Here is a 25694-nt window from a genome sequence, read left to right as displayed (position 1 = left end):
CCGATATGTTGGCTGCTGTTCAGTGCAGTTCAGACTGCTGTGATGTGGCCTAACCTCACCGACTGTGCAGCCACTTTTACTGCAGGGATGCCACTCCCAGTTACACACAGAGCTCCGGAGCAAAGCACTCACAGCCCTGAATGCTTGAATGCAAAACGCCCCCCCAAAAAACAGATTCTGATCCAAACTAGGCCGTGCCATTGGTTGTTGCTAGTCAGTAAGACATGTGCATGGTGCATTTTAAATGCTGAGTCAGTACTTGATTAAGCCGATGAAGGAACAAAGGAACAGCTGCAAAACCTGCAACGTCTCCTTCAGTACAGAGACCAAATGAGCTTTTTATTCTAGGACCAGATGCACAAAAGGCATCTGTATAATGGTGCAAAGTCAGCGTTGTGTAACAGAGATGCTGTCTGATAAAAAGAGAAAGAGAGCCACTGAACTTATTTCACTTATGTATGTTCGTGTGGGTGCGGTAGCCACCCATCTGCTGTGTTGTAACCTACAACAGAACATCTTTATGTTCGTGTTGGAATATATAATAAAGTTGCTGTGGAAAAAATCTACAATGCCATTCCTGCAGCAGAGCAACACAGAATATTAGAACTTAGTGTGTGCGTGTGTGCGTGTGTGTGTGCATGTGCATTTGTATGCATGCATGTGCTAGAGTGGAAAATGGGTCAGTGTGCTCCAGTAGGATGATGAGGGAGAAGGCTACTGCTGCACCATTAGGAGAGGAAAAGGATACGGGAGACCCACACTCAGACCCTACATGCAAACAACAACACATACATACAGATCCTTTACAAATGATGTGCATTATGAAAGGGCTTAATAGGCAACCATTTTTGTTGCCTCCTAATGCACTACTAATGCACAACTAATTGATGACAGCTGCTTATCAGCAATCATCTGTTGTTTCAGAAAAAGAAATACCAAAACCATGGAATATTTTGAGTTCTGATATGAGAGACAGAGACAAAGGTATTATGCAGCATTGCAAGTCTATATTAGATTCAAAATAATACATAAAAGAGCACCAATGAGCTAAACGATATGCATGTGGAGGACAAATCTGAGAGATCAGCAAAAAAGCCCTGAACAGTCCTCACCTCTGAGAGCAGCTCAGTGTCATCCTGCTGATTCCATTCTATCTGCACTGTCCCCATGTGACTGGCACTCCCCAGTGTGTTCTGGCTGTATGGCCTGACAAACTTCATGTCACTTATCCTCGAGTCAGTGGTCCCACACACCTCGTAATTATACATGTGCGGCAGAGTGCCATCAGCAAAGCCCGGAGGGTAATACGGGATCACGGGAAGGTTCGCAGCACATTTATAGAACAATCTTTTCTGCCTCCACCGGTAGATTTTCACAGAAATTATGGCAATTATTGAGAAAATGAAGAGTACAGAAATGGCAGCAAGAGCCAAAACTAAATAAAATGTCATACTGTCATTGTACTCTTTGTCAGGGCTGAAGTCTGTAAATTCCGAGAGCACTTCAGGAAAACTGTCCGCTACAGCTACATTAATGTTAACTACAGCTGAGCGAGAGGGCTGTCCGTTATCCTCCACAACAACAGTGAGCTTTTGTTTCACAGCATCTTTATCAGTGACCTGGCGCACAGTTCGTATCTCTCCGTTCTGTGGACCCACTTCAAACAGCGCCCTGTCTGTGGCTTTCTGTAGTTTGTAGGAGAGCCAGGCATTCTGTCCAGAGTCCACATCAACAGCCACCACTTTAGTGACAAGATAGCCGACATCTGCTGAACGAGGCACAATCTCAGCCACCAGAGAGCCGCCAGTCTGTACTGGGTAGAGAACCTGGGGAGCATTGTCATTCTGATCTTGGATAAATATATTTAGTGATGCATTGCTGGACATGAGAGGTGAGCCTCCATCTTGTGCTCTGACAAGAATTTTGAATGATTTTAATTGCTCATAATCAAAAGATTTTACAGCATAAATTTCACCACTATCTGCATTTATGGAGATGTATGATGCCAGGGGTGCCCCGTTCAAATCCCCATCAACAAGGAAATAAGAGACCAAGGCATTCGGTCCCCAGTCATCATCGATCGCTTTTACAGTGAGAACAGACATGGAGACAGCGTTATTCTCATAAATATATGCATTATAGCTTTCCTGCTCAAACTGAGGCGCATGGTCATTTATATCTGAAATCTTTATGGAAAGCAATTCCCTACTTGAAAGAACTGGCTTGCCTGCATCTACAGCGGTTATGGTTATGTTATAATCTGAGGTGTGTTCCCTGTCCAGTGCTGAATCTGTCACTAGATTATAGTAATTCGTCAAGGATGATACAATTTTGAATGGAGAGTTAAGGTCAATAGAACACGTGACTCTACCATTGTCGCCCGAGTCAAGGTCTTGGACGTTTATCATGGCTATCACCGTACCGAGTGCTGCGTCTTCCGACACAGAACTAGAAAAAGACATGATTATTATTTTCGGAGCATTATCGTTTACATCTAGAACATCGATGAGTATTTCGCTCGTGTCCGTCAGTCCTCCGTGGTCTTTAGCTTTCACTTTGATGCTAAACTGCTTGTGTTTTTCGTAATCTAAGTTTGCAGTGACTTTAACTTCGCCAGATTGCGAGTCAATTGAAAACAGAGCTTTCACGCTTTCAGGAACATGGTCAAAATAATATTGTATATCGCGGCTTGAGTCGTCTGCATCTGTTGCAGTAACAGTTGTCACGAGCGTACCGATCGCTGCATTTTCAGAAACAGCGGTTTTGTATGATCGCTGACTGAATACCGGGGCATTGTCGTTGGCATCAAGAACGACAACATTGATTTTAACAACGGCAGACCTTTGAGGTTTTCCTCCGTCGTATGCCGTCAGCGTCAAAGGATGGTGCGTCTCCTTTTCTCTATCCAGTGCAGCTTGGAGAATCATTTCTAAATTTTTGCTACCGTCCACGCCGTTTTGAACGTTTAACTTAAAATGATCGGTAGGGTGTAATGTATATTTCTGTAAAGAGTTTATACCAACGTCTGCATCTGTCGCACTCCCTAAAGAAAAGCGTGCCCCAGGAAGGGCTAACTCACTGATTTCCAGAGTAATAGCGCTCTTCGGAAATACGGGGCTGTTATCATTAATATCTAATATATCAACGGTAATGCGATACAGCTCCATTGGATTGTCTAGGATCACCTCAAAACTGACACTACAGGCAGATATTTCTCCACACATCTGCTCTCTGTCTATCCTTTCCTTCACAACAAGCTGCCCGTTTTCTCTGTCCAGTCCCACGTACTCACTGCCACCCGCGGCGAAGACGCGAGCCTTCCCTGCTATAAGTCGTTTCGGTTCGAGGCCCAGGTCCGTGGCAAGGCTTCCAACAAAGGAGCCAACTGGCATTTCTTCAGGTATTGAATAGCGAATTTGTCCAGTCACGAGCTCAGCAAACAATGACAAAACAAATACTCTCCACAAACGCCGTGCTTGCAACCAGCCCTTTACCCCCGTCTCCATTTTAAACGACAAAGACAAGGACGAAATGTAAAAAAAAAAAATCAAAATTATAAAAAGCTAGAATGATGCGTTTTGAGTAATTCGATCACGAAATCCTGTACTTTGACGTTATTAAAAAACAAGGTTCATGGAACAATGTAGCAGGTTTCCACGGAGCGTGAGATTAACTGAGCTCAAAGATTTATTCATACTGTGTTTTGTCGTAGGAAGCGTAAAAAGGAAATAATAGGAGCAATATGGCTTGCAACGAACAGCGGCACCTAGGGTTCATATGAAGTATTGCAGTGGTGGTCAAACAGCAATTTGAGTTTTTGTTTGTTTATATTGGTTTTTTTTGATAATGAAAATAAGAAAAATATGTCCACATCATAGTTATAAAAGCAAACCTTAGACGTACAATTTAAGATCAACCATACCACTGATGATTTCAGAGAGATGATATCAGAAAACCTTATGATCTACTGTGTATACAAAATGCAATGGAAAGTTTGATGCTAGACCTTTCTTTCCTAAATACACAGAAAAGTGAAGAAAAACAAAAAACAAACACCCAAATGATATTTTGAAGCACAGGCTTGTGTCAGGAGGCCTCACCTCTGAGAGCAGCTCAGTGTCGCCCTGCTGATTCCATTCTATCTGCACTGTCCCCATGTGACTGGCACTCCCCAGTGTGTTCTGGCTGTATGGCCTGACAAACTTCATGTCACTTATCCTCGAGTCAGTGGTCCCACACACCTCATAATTATACATGTGCGGCAGAGTGCCATCAGCAAAGCCCGGCGGGTAATACGGGATCACGGGAAGGTTCGCAGCACATTTATAGAACAATCTTTTCTGCCTCCACCGGTAGATTTTCACAGAAATTATGGCAATTATTGAGAAAATGAAGAGTACAGAAATGGCAGCAAGAGCCAAAACTAAATAAAATGTCATACTGTCATTGTACTCTTTGTCAGGGCTGAAGTCTGTAAATTCCGATAGCACTTCAGGAAAACTGTCCGCTACAGCTACATTAATGTTAACTACAGCTGAGCGAGAGGGCTGTCCATTATCCTCCACAACAACAGTGAGCTTTTGTTTCACAGCATCTTTATCAGTGACCTGGCGCACAGTTCGTATCTCTCCGTTCTGTGGACCCACTTCAAACAGCGCCCTGTCTGGGGCTTTCTGTAGTTTGTAGGAGAGCCAGGCATTCTGTCCAGAGTCCACATCAACAGCCACCACTTTAGTGACAAGATAGCCAACATCTGCTGAACGAGGCACAATCTCAGCCACCAGAGAGCCGCCAGTCTGTACTGGGTAGAGAACCTGAGGAACATTGTCATTCTGATCTTGGATTGTAATTTTAACTGTTACGTTGCTACTGAGTGGAGGGGAACCCCCGTCCTGCGCTTTTACGCGGAAATGAAAGTCCTTTAACTGCTCATAGTCGAAAGAGCGCACAGCATTAATGACGCCACTGTCTGCACTGACTGTCACATATGATGACACAGGAACTCCATTTACAGTGCTGTCTTCTAGAATGTACGACACACGGGCATTCTGATTGGAGTCTACGTCACTGGCCTTCACCGTGAATATAGAGAGACCTGGTGTGTTGTTCTCGACTACATACGCCTCGTAGTTATTTCTCTCAAAGACCGGCGCGTTGTCGTTCACATCTGATATCTGTAAACGGAGAGAAGCGCTGCTGGAGAGGGAGGGAACCCCTTCATCAGAGCACGTCACAGTGATGTTGTACTCAGCCTCTCTCTCCCTATCCAGTTCCTGCTCTGTGCGCACGCTAAAGATATTGTTTGAGGGAGATGTGACAGCAAAGGGGATATTTTCACTAATGGTGCAGTGGACTTTACCATTTGCACCTGAATCTGGATCACTGACTTTCATCATAGCAACAACAGTACCAGCATTAGACTCCTCGGATATAGAATTAGACATTGAGAGAATACTAATGGCTGGTGTGTTATCGTTAATGTCTAACACATCAAGAATTAATTTACAGGAGTCAAAGAGGCCTCCTTGGTCTTTCGCTTGAATTTCAAGCTGATAGTGACTCGCTTTTTCAAAGTCAACATGACCGTTTAAGACTATTTCGCCGCTATTTCGATCAATAACAAATAAATCTGACAAACTATCCACTGTTTTTGACATGTAATATGCTACCCGACCGTTGGAGCCTTCATCTCCATCGGAGGCGCTCACAGTAATTAATTTTGTTCCCTTCGCTGCATTTTCAGATACTGTAGCCCGATACACTTCCTGAGTAAATACGGGCGCGTTATCATTGGCGTCCAGAACAGTAACATATATTTTAACCGAGCCGGATAGCACTGGTTCACCTCCATCAGTCGCCGTCAACAATAAAGCAAACTGCTCTTGTTTTTCTCTGTCGAGAGGTGTTTGTAAAATCATTTCCACGCTCTTATCACCGTCTGCCTGACCTTGTAATTTTAGAACAAAATGATCAGACGGTTTAAGCGAATAGCTCTGAAGGCCGTTTGTACCGACGTCGACATCTATTGCTCTCTCTAACATGAACCTGGCGCCAGTAACCGCTGACTCGCTTATCTCAATCTTAATTTCCTCCGTCTGGAAATGTGGAGCATTATCGTTTATGTCCGTGATTTCGACAGTAATTGTGTACAGTTCCATCGGGTTTTCCATAATCATTTGAAGATGTAAAGCACAAAGCGTCGTTTTTAAACAGAGGCTCTCTCGATCTATGTTTTCCTTAATGAGCAGAATTCCTTTCTCTTTATTCATTTCGATGTATTCCGTGCTGTCCTCGGTAAAGATACGCGCTTTTCCAGATTTTAGTCTTTTTAAATCCAAACCCAAATCTTGAGCAATATTTCCAACAATCGACCCTTTAGGCATTTCCTCCGCGATGGAATAACTCACCTGCCCGTACACAAAGTATGAAAAAAGGACTGTAACAAACAATACCGTGTGCCATACCACCATATCTGACATTTTCTTGCCCATAACAAAGATGCCCAGAGACAACATCCTCATACAGCGTTACTGTCCCAGGAATCAGTAAACATCCGACGTGAAATTCGTCTTCGATTCTTATAAAAAGAGGACGAGAATCTCCCCAGACACCTTGTTATTTAGCAAAAAGAGACAGGACACCCTTTCTTTCCAATGCCTCTGACATTGCGGGCTGCTGAGGGTGGAACTGGGAGCAAAACAGACATGAACGTTCCTCGATGAACAGCGGCCCTCTGAGTCAAAAATAAGAATTACAAACAAGTTTGAAGTATTTTAAACCGTAATGAACCGCGCCCAGTACATTAATGAAAAATCTAAATAATTAAATAAATATTATATTCCTATTTTACTATTAGAAATTATTTGAATAATAATATTTTGCAAGCTTATATGAGTTTTTATTTTTATTTTTACAAACCTATTTTAATATCGTGATAAAAGTGAAAAACTAGTTTAGGGTGCGTAGTTGGTAAAGAAAAAAAGGAACTGTCCAGCTGCAGTTATGCTGAAATGACCAAGTGTTGATTGATTGTCTGCGTTTTACAATTCAGACTGAACTTAAAATTCTCTGACATTTTTTATACAAAACTTTTGTCACATAACACGCCATCATGGAAAAGGGAAATCCCTTACCAATTCCGGAGAATCCTGTTCTTCCAGGAAGTTATTTTCTTTCACGGCATTCTGCAAAGTGCCTGTGAAACTTTGGTCCATCACTAAAACTTTCTGGCCCCCAAGTGTAGAATATCTGCAGTCACTTTTCCTCGAGTCAGTTGTCATGCCCACATCATAATTATACATATGTGGCAGAGTTCCAGTAACTCCTGTGTCTGTGTAACCGGGTGGATAGTACGGGATAACTGGGAGATTGGACTGATAGAAAATGCGGGATTGTCTCCACCTGTAGATTTTCACTGACATTATAACAACTAAACAAGTGATGAAAAGGAATGACACTGCCGCTAACGCTAAAATTAAATAAAATGTCACGTCATCGTTGTAGACTTTGCCGTGTGTAAATTCCGTGAATTCCGAGAGCATGTCAGGAAAACTGTCCGCTACAGCTACATTGATGTTAACTACAGCTGAGCGAGAGGGCTGTCCGTTATCCTCCACAACAACAGTGAGCTTCTGTTTCACAGCATCTTTATCAGTGACCTGGCGCACAGTTCGTATCTCTCCGTTCTGTGGACCCACTTCAAACAGCGCCCTGTCTGTGGCTTTCTGTAGTTTGTAGGAGAGCCAGGCATTCTGTCCAGAGTCCACATCAACAGCCACCACTTTAGTGACAAGATAGCCAACATCTGCTGAACGAGGCACAATCTCAGCCACCAGAGAGCTACCAGTTTGTACGGGGTAGAGAACCTGAGGAGCGTTGTCATTCTGATCTTGGATTGTAATTTTAACTGTTACGTTGCTACTGAGTGGAGGGGAACCCCCGTCCTGCGCTTTTACGCGGAAATGAAAGTCCTTTAACTGCTCATAGTCGAAAGAGCGCACAGCATTAATGACGCCACTGTCTGCACTGACTGTGACATATGATGACACAGGAACTCCATTTACAGTGCTGTCTTCTAGAATGTACAACACACGCGCATTCTGACTGGAGTCTACGTCACTGGCCTTCACCGTGAATATAGAGAGACCTGGTGTGTTGTTCTCGACTACATACGCCTCGTAGTTATTTCTCTCAAAGACCGGCGCGTTGTCGTTCACATCTGATATCTGTAAACGGAGAGAAGCGCTGCTGGAGAGGGAGGGAACCCCTTCATCAGAGCACGTCACAGTGATGTTGTACTCAGCCTCTCTCTCCCTATCCAGTTCCTGCTCTGTGCGCACGCTAAAGAAATTGCTGGACGAGGAAATGATAGCAAAGGGAATATTGTCATTGATGTTGCAGTGAATTTGACCGTTTAGTCCTGAATCTGGATCATTTACATTAATCATAGCAATAACAGTGCCAGTCTTAGACTCCTCGGATATAGAATTGGACATTGAAAGAATGCTAATGGCTGGTGTGTTATCGTTAATGTCTAACACATCAAGAATTAATTTACAGGAGTCAGAGAGGCCTCCTTGGTCTTTCGCTTGAATTTCAAGCTGATAGTGACTCGCTTTTTCAAAGTCAACATGACCGTTTAAGACTATTTCGCCACTATTTCGATCAATAACAAATAAATCTGACAAACTATCCACTGTTTTTGACATGTAATATGTTACCCGACCGTTGGAGCCTTCATCTCCATCGGAAGCGCTCACAGTAATTAATTTTGTTCCTTTCGCTGCGTTTTCAGACAACGTAGCCCGATACACTTTTTGCATAAATACAGGCGCGTTATCATTGGCATCCAAAACAGTAACGTGTATTTTTACCGAGCCAGATAGCATTGGTTCACCTCCATCCGTCGCTGTTAATAACAAAGTAAACCGCTCTTGGTTTTCTCTGTCGAGAGGTCTTTGCAAAATCATTTCCACGCTCTTATCACCGTCTGCCTGACTTTGTAAATCTAGTACAAAATGATCAGACGGTTTAAGCGAATAGCTCTGAAGGCCGTTTGTACCGACATCGACATCTATTGCTCTCTCTAACATGAACCTGGCGCCAGTAACCGCTGACTCGCTTATCTCAAACCTAATTTCTTCTGTCTGGAAATGTGGAGCATTGTCGTTTATATCCGTGATTTCGATCGTAATTGTGTACAATTCCATCGGGTTTTCCATAATCATTTGAAGATGTAAAGCACATGGCGTCGTTTTTACACAGAGGCTCTCACGATCTATGTTTTCCTTAATGAGCAGAATTCCTTTCTCTTTATTCATTTCGATGTATTCCGTGCTGTCCTTCGTGTAGATACGCGCTTTGCCATATTTTAGCCTTTTAACATCCAAACCCAAATCCTGAACAATATTTCCAACTATTGACCCCTTTTGCATTTCCTCCGGGATGGAATAACTGACCTGCCCGCACACAACGCGAGAAAAGAGAACCGTGACAAACAATACCGTTTGCCATACCAGCGACATTTTCCTGATAGCACCAGCGATGCTAAAATAAAATATCCTCATCCAGTTTTACTCTCCTCGTAATCAGTAAACATCCAGCGTGAAAGTCGTCTTCGGTTCTTATAAATAGAAACCGGTAAAACGCCAGTAACACCTTGCAAGCGAATTAAAACCTACAGAAGCCCTTTCTTACTTACGCGTCTGATACTGTGGGTAGCTGAGGGTGGGTCTGAGACCTACACATGCAGACTCGAAATTTCGTTGATAAACAGCGGCCCTCTGAGTCCACATTATCCATTACAAAACAATTTAAAGTACTGTCCGCCGCAATGAAACAAAATCGCGCTAAATCTATTTTGAAGGCGTAAATGAATAAAAAAGCACATTGTTTGTTTTGACAGTACTACTTTTTTGATAAACCGAATATAGTTTGCTTCGGTGCGTCACTGAAGATGAAAATTAGCTGTCCAGCTGCTTTGGTGCTGAAATGAGCCAGTTTGATTTGTTTGAAGAGGGTTTTAAAATTTAAACTTAAAATTATTTATACATCTTTACCAAGTTCCCGTCAGACACTACTGGATAACACAATGCTAACTTTTCTGTTCCTCAAATTAAGAGGTGGACTTTACAATACATTTACACTGAATTCAGTTCTGGTTTTAAAATATTTGTGTTAGGCATGTTTTTAAGCGGCAGAAGATTAATAATTATATACCACATATTCATGAATAAGGCTGTAATTACATGACGGGTGTATCATGCTCGCCTAAATTTGGCCTCAGGAACATCCCTCTTCAATGTCCAACAACAGTCTGCTCAAATATCTTGGCCTCACCTTCCTAGCTATGTACCACATCTCCTTACTATACATAATGATATACAAAAAATACTTGAACAACAATGATAAAAAACTAAGTAAAAGAAAGCAAATATGAAATCAGATTTTAATCATCATGCACAGGTGCAAAAGAAAAATTTGGGGTTTTTTTTGGGACAAAGAAAACCTTTGTTAACCAGTTCAACATGCCATCAGGGAAAAAAGGGGATCCCTTACCAATCCTGCAGAATCCTGTTCTTCTAGGAAGTTACTGTCTTTCAGTGAATGAGACAAAGTGCCTGTGAAACTTTGATCCATCACTATAACCTTTTGGCCTCCGAGTGTAGAATATTTGCAGTCACTTTTCCTCGAGTCAGTCGTCATGCACACGTCATAATTATACATGTGTGGCAGAGTTCCAGTAACTCCTGTGTCTGTGTAACCGGGCGGATAGTATGGGATAACTGGAAGATTGGACTGATAAAAGATGCGGGATTGTCTCCACCTGTAGATCTTCACTGATATTATAACAACTAAACACATGATGAAAAGGAATGAAACTGCAGATAATGCTAAAACTAAAGAAAACGTCAGGTTGTCATTATTGAATTTGGCATGTGTAAAATCCGTGAATTCCGAGAGTACTTCAGGAAAACTGTCTGCTACAGCTACATTAATGTTAACTACAGCTGAGCGAGAGGGCTGTCCGTTATCCTCCACAACAACAGTGAGCTTTTGTTTCACAGCATCTTTATCAGTGACCTGGCGCACAGTTCGTATCTCTCCGTTCTGTGGACCCACTTCAAACAGCGCCCTGTCTGTGGCTTTCTGTAGTTTGTAGGAGAGCCAGGCATTCTGTCCAGAGTCCACATCAACAGCCACCACTTTAGTGACAAGATATCCAACATCTGCTGAACGAGGCACAATCTCAGCCACCAGAGACCTGCCAGTCTGTACTGGGTAGAGAACCTGAGGAACATTGTCATTCTGATCTTGGATTGTAATTTTAACTGTTACGTTGCTACTGAGTGGAGGGGAACCCCCATCCTGCGCTTTTATGCAGAAATGAAAATCCTTTAACTGCTCATAGTCGAAGGAGCGCATGGCATTAATGATGCCACTGTCCGCACTGACTGTCACATATGATGACACAGGAACTCCATTTACAGTGCTGTCTTCTAGAATGTACGACACACGGGCATTCTGATTGGAGTCTACGTCACTGGCCTTCACTGTGAATATAGAGAGACCTGGTGTGTTGTTCTCGACTACATACGCCTCGTAGTTATTTCTCTGAAAGACCGGCGCGTTGTCGTTCACATCTGATATCTGTAAACGGAGAGAAGCGCTGCTGGAGAGGGAGGGAACCCCTTCATCAGAGCACGTCACAGTGATGTTGTACTCAGCCTCTCTCTCCCTATCCAGTTCCTGCTCTGTGCGCACGCTAAAGATATTGCTAGAGGGGGACAAGATAACAAAGGGAATATTTTCACTAATGGTGCACTGAACTTGGCCGTTCAAAGATGCATCAGGATCACTTACTTTTATCATTCCCACAACAGTGCCAGAAGGAGACTCTTCTGATATAGAAATGGACATAGATAGAATAGTAATAGCTGGTGTATTATCATTTATGTCCAACACATCAATTATTATCTTGCATGAGTCTGAGAGTCCTCCTTGGTCTCTGGCTTGAATGTCAAGTAGATAATGGCTTAGTTTTTCATAGTCGATCTGCCCATTTAATGTTACTTCACCGCTGTGTTGGTTTATAATAAATACATCTTTCACATTGTTCTCTGTGTTTGTAATATGATACGTCACCAGGCCGTTAGATCCTTCATCTGCATCAGAGGCGCTTACGGTCATCAGTTTGGAACCCTTTTGTGAATTTTCTATTACTGAGGTTTTATATACTTTATGTAAAAAAACAGGCGCGTTATCATTAACGTCCAACACCGTAACATGTATTTGTATAGTGCCAGACAGCGTTGGTTCACCTCCATCCATAGCTGTCAATAGCAAAGTAAACCTTTCGTTTTTCTCTCTGTCGAGCGGTTTTTGCAGCACCATCTCTACATTGTTACGACCGTCTGCATGACTTTGCAGTTCTAGAACAAAATGATCTGTGGGCTGAAGTGAGTAGCTCTGAAGCCCGTTGGTGCCTACGTCCGCATCCATTGCTTTCTCTAACATGAATTTTGCTCCCGTCGCAGCTGATTCGCTTATCTCAAACCGAATGTGAGTGTTCTGAAAAGTGGGTGCATTATCGTTTATATCCGTGATTTCGACTGTAATCGTATAAAGTTCCATCGGGCTGTCAAGAATCATTTGGAGATGCAAAGCGCATGGTGTTGTTTTAGCGCACAGCGACTCGCGATCTATTTTTTCTTTAATTAGAAGCCTACCTTTCTCTTTACTGAGTTCAATATATTCCGTACTATCTCCGGAAAATATACGAGCTTTCCCAGATGTAAGTCTTTTTAAATCTAATCCCAGATCCTGCGCAATATTTCCAATTATGGAGCCTTTCGCCATTTCCTCCGGAATGGAGTAGCTGAGCTGCCCGAGCACGCAGTGAGAAGAAAGGACAAGGAAAGACAACACCGCCACCCTCATCACTGCAGCGGAGATTTTCTTGGTCTGTGAAAAAGATTTCGAAAAATAACACTGTTCCAGTTTACACTCCTTAAAATCAGTCATTATCAAGTGTACATCCTGCTTGACTGGTCTTATAACTGTAGCGAGATCATTCCGCTAAAATGCCAGCGACACGCAAAACGCGACGGAGAAGATTTTCTTTCTCTGATCGTTCTGGATGCTGTGGGTGAATCTTATTACATATGTAACGACTCCGCGCATCGTCGATGAACAGCGGCCCTCTGAGTCAGAACTGAGAATTACCCACCATCATCTTCCAACATGAAACGGTGGGCACCGCAGCAAATAACGACAATGCAATTCGAATATAAATATTTTCATATGAGCAAAAACGCAAAACGCTAGGGAATTCTCTTGTCAGTACTGATATGACAGGATTTAATCTCACTTAGAACAAGAAAATAGAAAAATCCTTAAACGCGATGTTTTGCAGTGCAACCACCCGAAAAGCTGAAATCGCGAGTTTCATATGACAGTTGTCACATGGCGGTTATTTTATTTCGGATGAAGCCAACAAATGATTGATGTGTGAAATTATACTTCTCTCCCCAGCACTCGTAGGCTAGCGTTTAAAAGTACAAACCATCTTCCAACATAGTGATACGCACTTCAGCAAGTATTAATAATGAAGAGAGACAAGAAAGATCTCCAAATTTTACAAAGTTTTAAAACGTCAAATATTATAGCGTGTCTCTAGCGAATTTGGTAGGCTACTAGAACTTAATCAAATTTTGAAAGAGCAAGAGAAAAGTATTTAAATGCAAAATAATGCTATTTTTGGCGTGCAACGTCTTACAATGGTACATAGCCTTGTAGCCTATAGCCAAGTTTTTAACAGGAAATATATAGCCTAACATTTTACAGGAAGCTAACTAAATCATTCTTAGTTAAACAATAAATCAATGACACAGGACGTTTTACGGCGCTGTCCACAACGAGTGGTTCTGAAAAGAGCTGAACCATTCTTGCCATTTTGAGCTGTTGCATTTGCTTTGAAAATTTGACCTGTATAATACATTTGAATTCGTTTGCTTTGAATTACTTAGCATCAGCAATAGAAAACTAAAACCGTTACTTCTAAAAGATGCGTATCAAATAGTAATGATTACCAATGTTTACCAGGACATTGTTTAAAACGATACCATGTTGCGCTGGCCAGCCAGTTCTTGTCCGACATATTTTTTTGTTCTTTGCTAACATAGGCTAACTGTAGTTCACTGTGATTTGTTAATTACTGGACTATAATGAGCTAACCTTGTATATAACAATATTTATACGAATGCCATTTAGGAAGAAAAAATATAGTTTGGATGAAACTACTTAGTAAGTAGAGTTTACATCTAACAAACTTTCGTACATGTGGCTTTTATTGTGCTGCGTGCTCAGAGTACATTCATTTAAACATCTCTTACCCTGTCAGTGGCACACACACAAACACACCAAAACAACACGCGTGTGCAGCCAGCGATAGAAGGACCAATTACAAAGAAACCTGCAAGCTTATAAAAACAAAACACTGCTACTATTTTGACCACAAAAACCCAAAACACCAAACATACAGTAAAGTGACGGGACATTCTTTAGACATTATATCCTGTTTTTGGTGTAACTGGGGAGACAAAGTGGAGAGGGGAGATGTAAACTTCACTGGCTGCCATTTCAGCCCCCATAACCCACATTTATGCCTGTGCAATCGCGAAAAAGAATGATCTTCAGTCAGCCATAAGAAAAAGAGGACTGAACAGAAGAGAGCCCACCCACTATGCCAAAAGTATAAATAAATAAATCGTTTGTAGCGCAAAGGTTACAGTCATATCATCATGAAATGCTAATGTCTCTGCTAGTTGCAGGCTTTTTAAAACAAGGGATAACCTTGGGATATATGGACACCCTTGTACTATAACAGGTCCTTACCATCTCAGCAGAACTTTGGTCTTCCAGAAGGTTTTTTTCTTTTAGGGCATGATGCATAGTTTCACTGAAACTTTGGTCCATGGCTAAAACTTTCTGGCCTCCAAGTGTAGAATATTTGCAGTCGCTTGTCCTAGAATCAGTTGTCATGCACACGTCATAATGATACATGTGCGGCAGAGTTCCAGTAACTCCTGTGTCTGTGTAACCAGGGGGATAGTACGGAATAACTGGGAGATTGGACTGATAGAAGATGCGGGATTGTCTCCACCTGTAGATCTTCACTGATATTATAACAACTAAACAAGTGATGAAAAGGAAAGAAACAGCAGCGAGTGCTAAAACTAAATAAAATGTCAGGTTGTCATTGTACTGCTTTTCATGTGTAAAATCTATGAATTCCGAGAGCACTTCAGGAAAACTGTCCGCTACAGCTACATTAATGTTAACTACAGCTGAGCGAGAGGGCTGTCCGTTATCCTCCACAACAACAGTGAGCTTCTGTTTCACAGCATCTTTATCAGTGACCTGGCGCACAGTTCGTATCTCTCCGTTCTGTGGACCCACTTCAAACAGCGCCCTGTCTGTGGCTTTCTGTAGTTTGTAGGAGAGCCAGGCATTCTGTCCAGAGTCCACATCAACAGCCACCACTTTAGTGACAAGATAGCCAACATCTGCTGAACGAGGCACAATCTCAGCCACCAGAGAACCGCCAGTCTGTACTGGGTAGAGAATCTGGGGAACATTGTCATTCTGATCTTGGATTGTAATTTTAACTGTTACGTTGCTACTGAGTGGAGGGGAACCCCCGTCCTGCGCTTTTACGTGGAAATGAAAGTCCTTTAACTGCTCATAGTCGAAAGAGCGCACAGCATTAATGATGCCACTGTCCGCACTGACTGTCACATATGATGACACAGGAACTCCATTTACAGTGCTGTCATCTAGAATGTACGACACACGGGCATTCTGATTTGAGTCTACGTCACTGGCCTTCACTGTGAATATAGAGAGACCTGGTGTGTTGTTCTCGACTACATACGCCTCGTAGTTATTTCTCTCAAAGACCGGCGCGTTATCGTTCACATCTGATATCTGTAAACGGAGAGAAGCGCTGCTGGAGAGGGAGGGAACCCCTTCATCAGAGCACGTCACAGTGATGTTGTACTCAGCCTCTCTCTCCCTATCCAGTTCCTGCTCTGAGCGCACGCTAAAGATATTGCTAGAGGGGGACAAGATAACAAAGGGAATATTTTCACTAATGGTGCACTGAACTTGGCCATTCAAAGATGCATCAGGATCACTTACTTTTATCATTGCCACAACAGTGCCAGAAGGAGACTCTTCTGATATAGAAGTGGACATAGAGAGAATAGTAATAGCTGGTGTATTATCATTTATGTCCAACACATCAATTATTATCTTGCATGAGTCTGAGAGTCCTCCTTGGTCTCTGGCTTGAATATCAAGCTGATAATGGTTTACTTTTTCATAGTCGAGATGTTCATTTAATGAAACTTCGCCACTGTGTTGGTTTATGGCAAATACATTTCTAACATCCTCTTCGGTGTTTGAAAGATAATACGTCACCAGGCCGTTAGATCCTTCATCTGCATCAAAGGCGCTTACAGTCGTCAGTTTGGAACCCTTTTGTGAATTTTCTACAATTGATGTCCTATACTCTGTCTGCATAAAGACAGGGGCGTTATCATTAGCGTCCAACACCGTAACATGTATTTGTACAGTGCCGGATAACACTGGTTCACCTCCATCCATAGCTGTCAATAGCAACGTAAACCTTTCGTTTTTCTCTCTGTCGAGCGGTTTTTGCAGCACCATCTCTACCTTTTTCGCGCCGTCTGCATGACTTTGCAGTTCTAGAACAAAATGATCTGTGGGCTGAAGTGAGTAGCTCTGAAGCCCGTTGGTGCCTACGTCCGCATCCATTGCTTTCTCTAACATGAATTTTGCTCCCGTCGCAGCTGATTCGCTTATCTCAAACCGAATGTGAGTGTTCTGAAAAGTGGGAGCATTATCGTTTATATCCGTGATTTCGACTGTAATCGTATAAAGTTCCATCGGGCTGTCAAGAATCATTTGGAGATGCAAAGCGCATGGTGTTGTTTTAGCGCACAGCGACTCGCGATCTATTTTTTCTTTAATTAGAAGCCTACCTTTCTCTTTACTGAGTTCAATATATTCCGTACTATCTCCGGAAAATATACGAGCTTTCCCAGATGTAAGTCTTTTTAAATCTAATCCCAGATCCTGCGCAATATTTCCAATTATGGAGCCTTTCGCCATTTCCTCCGGAATGGAGTAGCTGAGCTGCCCGAGCACGCAGTGAGAAGAAAGGACGAGGAAAGACAACACCGCCACCCTCATCACTGCAGCGGAGATTTTCATGTCGAAAATAGCACCTTTTCCAGTTTTACCACCCGTGTAATCGGTATTTATCATGTGTAACTCCAGACCTGATTGCATTTGAACAGTCGATTAAATACATCCACCAAGAAGCCAGCGCCACGCAAAATGCGACCGAGAAGATTTTCTTTCTCTGATTGTTCTGGATGCTGTGGGTGAGTCGGGATTACGTACAAAAAGACTCCGCGCATCGTCGATGAACAGCGGCCCTCTGAGTCACAACTGAGAATTACACATCATCATCTACCATAAAGTTATATACACCGCAGTGACTAATAAGAATCAAATTCTATTTAAATAGCTTCAAACGACTTCATTTTCAAACGCCAGAAATGAACACGTGTTTATGTCAGACTCCGTATCGGGGTTCAGTCTGACCTTGAGCAATTTAAAAATGAATAAATAAATAAAAAATGTAAATTAGTTGTACTGCATTGTTTCAATATGTTGAGGTAAAATCACAATGTTGAATTTATATGTTCCTGTCTGGTACTTATTATATTAACATATATCAATGAAATGTGAATTGTCCTTTGCTGTCCAGAATTAGCAGTGCTGAACCGTCCTAGTTCACAGTAGCTCATTATTTAACAACAAACGGATGAATACATGAGGTTCAGACGAAAGCCCAAATGTCGCACGCGATTTTTTGTTTAAACAAAAGAATATGAGATACAGCGCGAAAATCGAATTCATCACAATGTTATCATTAAATCATAGAACCTATGTTGTTTTCACGATCTTTAAATCTAGGGATAATTTTTAGATTATGGTTCTTACCACTTCCGGAGAATCGGGGTCTTCAAAATGGTTATTTTCTTTCATTGTGCGCTGAATAGTCTCTGTGAAACTTTGGTCCATGACTAAAACCTTCTGCCCACCAAGTGTAGAATATTTGCTGTCACTTTTTCTTGAGTCAGTCGTCATGCACACATCATAATTATAAATGTGTGGCAGAGTTCCAGTAACTCCTGTGTCTGAGTAACCGGGTGGATAGTACGGAATAACTGGGAGATTGGACTGATAAAAGATGCGGGATTGTCTCCACCTGTAGATCCTCACTGATATTATAACAACTAAACAAGTGATGAAAAGAAATGACACTGCCGCTAATGCTAAAATTAAATAAAATGTCACGTCATCGTTGTAGACTTTGCCGTGTGAAAATTCCGTGAATTCCGAGAGCACTTCAGGAAAACTGTCCGCTACAGCTACATTAATGTTAACTACAGCTGAGCGAGAGGGCTGTCCGTTATCCTCCACAACAACAGTGAGCTTCTGTTTCACAGCATCTTTATCAGTGACCTGGCGCACAGTTCGTATCTCTCCGTTCTGTGGACCCACTTCAAACAGCGCCCTGTCTGTGGCTTTCTGTAGTTTGTAGGAGAGCCAGGCATTCTGTCCAGAGTCCACATCAACAGCCACCACTTTAGTGACAAGATAGCCAACATCTGCTGAACGAGGCACAATCTCAGCCATCAGAGAACCGCCAGTCTGCACTGGGTAGAGAACCTGAGGAGCATTGTCATTCTGATCCTGGATTGTAATTTTAACTGTTACGTTGCTACTGAGTGGAGGAGAACCGCCATCCTGCGCTTTTACGTGGACGTGAAAGTCCTTTAACTGCTCATAGTCGAAAGAGCGCACGGCATTAATGACTCCACTGTCTGCAATGACTGTCACATATGATGACACAGGAACTCCATTTACAGTGCTGTCTTCTAGAATGTACGACACACGGGCATTCTGATTGGAGTCTACGTCACTGGCCTTCACTGTGAATATAGAGAGACCTGGTGTGTTGTTCTCGACTACATACGCCTCGTAGTTATTTCTCTCAAACACCGGCGCGTTATCGTTCACATCTGATATCTGTAAACGGAGAGAAGCGCTGCTGGAGAGGGAGGGAACCCCTTCATCAGAGCACGTCACAGTGATGTTGTACTCAGAATTTCTCTCCCTATCCAGTTCGTACTTTGTGCGCACGCTAAAGAAATTGTTGGAGGGGGATGCGATAACAAAGGGGATATTGTCATTAATAGTGCAGTGAACATGGCCATTTGCTCCTGAGTCTGGATCAATTACTTTTATCATTGCAATGACAGCACTGGGCTTCGACTCTTCAGATATCGAACTGGACATAGAGAGAATGTTGATCGTAGGTTTGTTATCATTAATGTCCAACACATTAATAATTACCTTACATGTGTCAGATAGCCCTCCCTGGTCCTTAGCCTGAATATCTAGCTCGTATTGATTTGATTTCTCGTAGTCGAGCTGACCGTTTAATGTAACCTCTCCACTCTCTTCATGTACAGTGAACTTATTTGCAACAGAACTGCCCACTGCGTCAGAAATGAAGTACGTCACGTAACTATTAGAGCCTTCATCCGCGTCAAATGCGCTTACGGTTGTCAGTTTAGAGCCCTTTGGTGCATTTTCTGTTACGGTGGCTTTATATACTCCATGAGTAAAGATCGGAGCATTATCATTAACATCCAGTACTGTTATATATATTTGCATTGTGCCTGATAGTGGAGGTTCACCACCATCAGAAGCAGTAAGCAGCAAATTAATTCTTGCTTGCTTTTCTCGATCAAGTGTTTTTTGTAACACTATCTCTACATTCCTGTCCCCACCTGCCTCGTAGTTTAAAACGAAATTATCCGTTGGATTAAGCAAATAACTTCGAAGACCGTTGATTCCAACGTCCGGGTCCACGGCTCTGCCAAGCACGAATCTAGCCCCCGGCGCTGCGCTTTCACTGATTTCAAATCGAATTTCATTTTTCTGAAACGTGGGAGCATTGTCGTTTACGTCCGTGATTTCGACTGTAATAGAATATAGTTCCATCGGGTTTTCCAAGATCATTTGAAGATGCTGAGCACATGGGGTTATTTTTCCGCAAAGAGACTCCCGATCTATATTCTCTTTAATGAGAAGCAGCCCGTTTTCTCGGTTCAGTTCTATGTATTCCTTGACGTCACCAGAAAAGGCGCGTGCTTTCCCTAATTTCAGCCGTTTTAAATCCAAACCCAAGTCCTGAGCGATATTTCCAATAATCGACCCTTTTGCCATTTCCTCCGGAATGGAATAACTGATCTGCCCGCAAACGAAGTGAGAACAAAAGACGACGAAAAACAGCACCGTGTGCCGCAACGTAAAACCGGCCATTGTGACGCATGAACTGAAGATCCAGATATACAATATTCCGATCCTGTTGTCGTGGTTTTAAAATCATAGGAATTGGTAGAAGTACATATCTTTCCTATGTTCCTTATAGAACGGACTTCACAACGGCATTTTCTAAAAAATGTGTTCATGAATACCCCCCCCCCCCTTCTCTCCGACACAGTGCGATGCTGTGGGAGGGATTGAGGGTTTAACTCTTAGATCAGTACCATCGCTGTTGAACAGCGGCTCTCTGAGTGAAAAGAAGGAATTACGAACAAATTATCAGCATGTAATCACTTAAAGTGAAGTTGCATTTGTATGTAATACCATTCACATCCACATAATATATTTATATATATATATTAATTAATTTAATTATTTATTTATTTTTTATTTATGCTACCTTTCGCTGTCCTTGAAATTTTCAAAAATATTCATAAATATTCATTAACGCCTGGCCTACCAAAGACATGCACGGCGGGTCGTTTTTGATCGTTTTGAACGTTTTGGCGTCAAGTGCTGCAATGAACTACATTTCCTTCTTGAATTCACCATTTTCCTTTCATTCCTTTATAAGAGTAAAATGAAACCTGTCTGACCAAATGCTGACTTCTTATAAAACACCTCCTTTACAAACATTTAACAAAGTTATTTAAAAGAACAAATAGAAATGCAAATCACTAAAAATTACACACACAATATTAAAGATTAAGTATTTACAATGCTTACATCGCCTTTGTTACCAACTCAACCACCCTCCCCCTTTACAAACCATCTAATCATAAAAGTGACTTTAAGAGGAGCCAGGACCTTTTATCCATACACAGGCTATATTGGGGAATACGTAACTCAAGTTTAAAATCTTTTTATCTCGAGTCAATGAGCTCCTGCACCTATCAAACACAAAATATATTATATCTAACATTTTAAATTTGATAGCTGGTCCATGGTGTTAAACCATTTTGATTCATGAGCATACTTCTAAAGTCAGCAATCCTGATAACTGATGTAAAAAAACAAAACAAAAACGGGGCGCTGTCCAGCACAACAGGTGCTGAACAGTGTCCTGAATTTAAGAAATGTTGACAGCCTTGGCAGTTAATTCCTGATTTAAGCAACGAAATAAAATCGAGAGATGGTGTTTAACTACAGCATGTAACGAGGAGCGATCACAAGGCAGACACCTACGCTGAGAAGAGCAACATTAATTAAGGGCAAATCAGGGTCAATAGTATGGTCCAAAGTCATAGAGCCAACACAGAGAGTATGTGAGTATATGACACAAAATAACAAGACACAGGAAGACAAATGGAATCAACCTATAAATAAACACAAATTACACAATAAACGTAATTAACAAAACAACGACAAGCAGAAAACACTACAGAGGCTTGAGTAACAAATACTACAGATAGGGCACACAAGAAAGAGGAATGGGTAACAATGACTAGCAAATTAGGACAGAAAACCCAGGGCACATATAGAAACAAGGTATTGAGGGTTAACAAGAAGCAGATGTAACTAATGAAACAGTGAAATCCAAAATAAGGACCAGAACAGGAATGGCAAAAAAAAAAAGCAATGACATGAGATCGGAAGACCACGGAGACAGGACGCTAGGGTGGGCCAATCATGACACAGCCACTTTCTTTTTTTTTCAACATAATAGTGTATGCATTTGGTTCACAAAGAAGAACCTATCGCTCGATATCTCGAGAGCATCGTATGTAAAGTAAAAAAGAATATCCATGCGCTACACCTAAAGGCAAATTAATAATTAGTTTTAAATATGCTTATTCGATCACCAGGTGAAGGGATTTTAAGATAAGCAAGGCTATACAGTGTTCTGCGTAATATGTACAAATGTCCGAATCTAAAGGAGCATTATCAGATAATGATTCTTTCATTCACGATCATAAGAAACAATAATTCTGTCTACTAAAGAAAAACAAACTGGATTACTCTGTTAGACAACAAGCATCCAGCCAATATGCAAGCAAACCCTTACCAGTTCTGGAGAATCGGACTCTTCCAAGAAGTTATTTTCATCCGATGTGCGCTTCATAGTTTCTGTGAAATTTTGGTCTACCACTAAAACGTTATGACCACCAAGTGTAGAATATTTGCAGTCACTTTTCCTCGAGTCAGTTGTCATATACACGTCATAATTATACATGTGCGGCAGAGTTCCAGTAACTCCTGTGTCTGTGTAACCGGGTGGATAGTACGGAATAACTGGAAGATTGGAATGGTGAAAGATGCGCGACTGTCTCCATCTGTAGATTTTCACTGATATTATAACAACTACAGATGTGATGAAAAGGAATGACACTGCAGCTAAGGCTAAAATTAAATAAAATGTCAGGTCATCATTATATGTTTTACTGTGCGTAAACTCGGTGAATTCCGAGAGCACTTCAGGAAAACTGTCCGCTACAGCTACATTAATGTTAACTACAGCTGAGCGAGAGGGCTGTCCGTTATCCTCCACAACAACAGTGAGCTTCTGTTTCACAGCATCTTTATCAGTGACCTGGCGCACAGTTCGTATCTCTCCGTTCTGTGGACCCACTTCAAACAGCGCCCTGTCTGTGGCTTTCTGTAGTTTGTAGGAGAGCCAGGCATTCTGTCCAGAGTCCACATCAACAGCCACCACTTTAGTGACAAGATAGCCAACATCTGCTGAACGAGGCACAATCTCAGCCACCAGAGAGCCGCCAGTCTGTACTGGGTAGAGAATCTGAGGAACATTGTCATTCTGATCTTGGATTGTAATTTTAACTGTTACGTTGCTACTAAGTGGAGGGGAACCCCCGTCCTGCGCTTTTACATGGAAATGAAAGTGTTTTAACTGCTCATAGTCGAAAGAGCGCACGGCATTAATGATGCCACTGTCCGCACTGACTGTCACATATGATGACACAGGAACTCCATTTACAGTGCTGTCTTCTAGAATGTACGACACACGGGCATTCTGATTGGAGTCTACGTCACTGGCCTTCACCGTGAATATAGAGAGACCTGGTGTGTTGTTCTCGACTACATACGCCTCGTAGTTATTTCTCTCAAAGACCGGCGCGTTGTCGTTCACATCTGATATCTGTAAACGGAGAGAAGCGCTGCTGGAGAGGGAGGGAACCCCTTCATCAGAGCACGTCACAGTGATGTTGTACTCAGCCTCTCTCTCCCTATCCAGTTCCTGCTCTGTGCGCACGCTAAAGAAATCGTTGGATGGGTTAGTCACAGCAAATGGAATGTTATCATTAATAACACAGTGAAGTTGTCCATTTGCACCTGAGTCTGGGTCATTTACTTTTATCATAGCAACAACCGTATTGGGCTTAGACTCCTCAGATATAGAACTAGACATAGAGAGAATATCAATTGTTGGCTTGTTATCATTAATGTCTAAAACATCAATAATTACCTTACAGGAGTCAGAAAGCCCTCCCTGATCTCTCGCTTGAATAACAAGCTGGTAATGGTTCGATTTCTCATAATCAATTTGACCGTTTAGTGTAACTTCTCCACTATGTTGATCTACAAGGAAAATATTGGTTACAGAACTGTCCACTGCCTCAGAGATGTAGTAAGTAACATGACTATTAGAGTCCTCATCTGCGTCAGAAGCACTTACAGTCGTCAGTTTTGTGCCTTTTATCGCATTTTCTGTTACTGTGGCTTGGTACACCATTTGAGTAAAAACAGGTGCATTATCATTGGCATCTAGCACTGTGATTTGAATACTCATTGTGCCCGATAGCCGTGGATCACCACCATCAAACGCCGTCAACAACAAATCAATTATTCCTTGTTTTTCTCGATCCAAAGGCTTTTGCAAAACCATCTCCACGATCTTCCCCACGTCTGGCTGTTTCTCTAAAGCAAAATTATCTGTAGGTTTTAGCGAATAGCTTCGAAGGCCGTTAATCCCGACGTCCGGGTCCACCGCTCTCCCTAGGACGAATCTGGCACCGATGACAGATGACTCGCTTATTTCAAACCTAATTTCGCTTTTCTGGAAGGTAGGAGCGTTATCATTTATATCCGTTACTTCAATGGTAATCGAGTACAGTTCCATCGGGTTTTCTAGAACCATCTGGAGATGCAGAGCACACGGAGTTATTTTTGCGCAAAGTGCCTCGCGATCTATATTCTCTCTGATGAGAAGCAACCCCCTTTCTTTATTCAATTCTATGTATTCGGTGCTGTCGCCTGAATAAAGTCCCGCTTTCCCAGATTTCAGTCTTTTTAAATCCAAACCCAAATCCTGGGCGATATTTCCAATCACGGACCCTTTTTTCATTTCCTCCGGAATGGAATAACTGATCTGCCCATAAACAAAGTGAGAACAAAAGACGACGAAAAACATTATCCTGTGCTGCAACGAAAAAACGGCCATTTTCTTTAAATTAAAGATCCTCATATTAAATATATCCAACCTGATGGCGATTTTAGTATCCGAGGATGAGTAAAATAACACATATATCGTATGTGCATTACAGAAGTAAAAGTCTTGTCCACGTCGTGTAAATAAATACTGTGCGCAAGAAAACCCTGCCTCCCCTTTCTCTCCGACACAGTGCGATGCTATGGGAGGGACTGAGGGGTTTAATAACAGTCAAGTCCTAGCGCTGTTGAACAGCGGCCCTCTGAGTACGAAAGACAGAACTGCAAATATATCTGTAACAAGTGACTAATACCAACATTTAGAAACACGTCCTGAACGAGATAGTTCTAATGAATTAATTCAAATTTACTTTTCAACAACTTAGTGGTGCATTCGATTGAATACACAGATCTCCTCGGTGGATTGGTTGCATCGCAGTAATTAATTGCACGATGCCGGAAAATCAGTGTCGTTTATCACAAATGACCGCACGTATGATCAGGCTACTTGAGCTCTGAATACAAAAAATATATACGTTCCTCGCATCGATACACTATGGAAGTGTATGTTCCATGCCATTTAAACCTAAAGTAAATATTCACCATGAAATCGTCTCACAGTTATTAGAAAATAATGAGTTGCAAGTTAAACAAAATCAATCAAGCAAAATAGTTAAAAATTACTTTTCTCATGGAGTTCACGAACTACTTAACTCGTTATATCAACCAAAATAAGAAACTAACGGTTCAGACAAATAAACGAAGCCTTATGTAAACCAGAGCGATTCAAAATTGTACACAGGTCTGTACACAGT

The 25694-nt window shown here is 41.9% G+C and overlaps 1 protein-coding gene across 40 annotated transcripts in view; it reads right to left on the bottom strand.

Annotated features, from left to right (window-relative positions):
• LOC113588740 (protocadherin gamma-C5-like) overlaps positions 1-25694 on the bottom strand; it is a 206808-nt gene that overhangs the window by 41850 nt on the left and 139264 nt on the right. Inside the window, exon 1 of one of the 40 annotated variants that reach the window (XM_035535522.2) lies at positions 22499-25682. The exons of 26 other annotated variants lie outside the window; for them this stretch is intronic. In XM_035535522.2, the coding sequence (XP_035391415.1) occupies positions 22499-24916 (2418 nt within the window). In that variant the 5' untranslated portion in view covers positions 24917-25682. 13 more of the 40 variants (XM_035535512.2, XM_035535505.2, XM_035535519.2 and 10 more) reach the window with 13 other exon arrangements.

The sequence above is a fragment of the Electrophorus electricus genome, chromosome 19 (genome assembly GCF_041902795.1).
Source record: "Electrophorus electricus isolate QZ-2024a chromosome 19, ASM4190279v1, whole genome shotgun sequence".
Lineage (NCBI taxonomy): Eukaryota > Metazoa > Chordata > Actinopteri > Gymnotiformes > Gymnotidae > Electrophorus > Electrophorus electricus.
The sequence above is the reverse complement of the archived record's forward strand: the minus strand, read 5'-3'. Positions and strand labels throughout refer to the sequence as shown.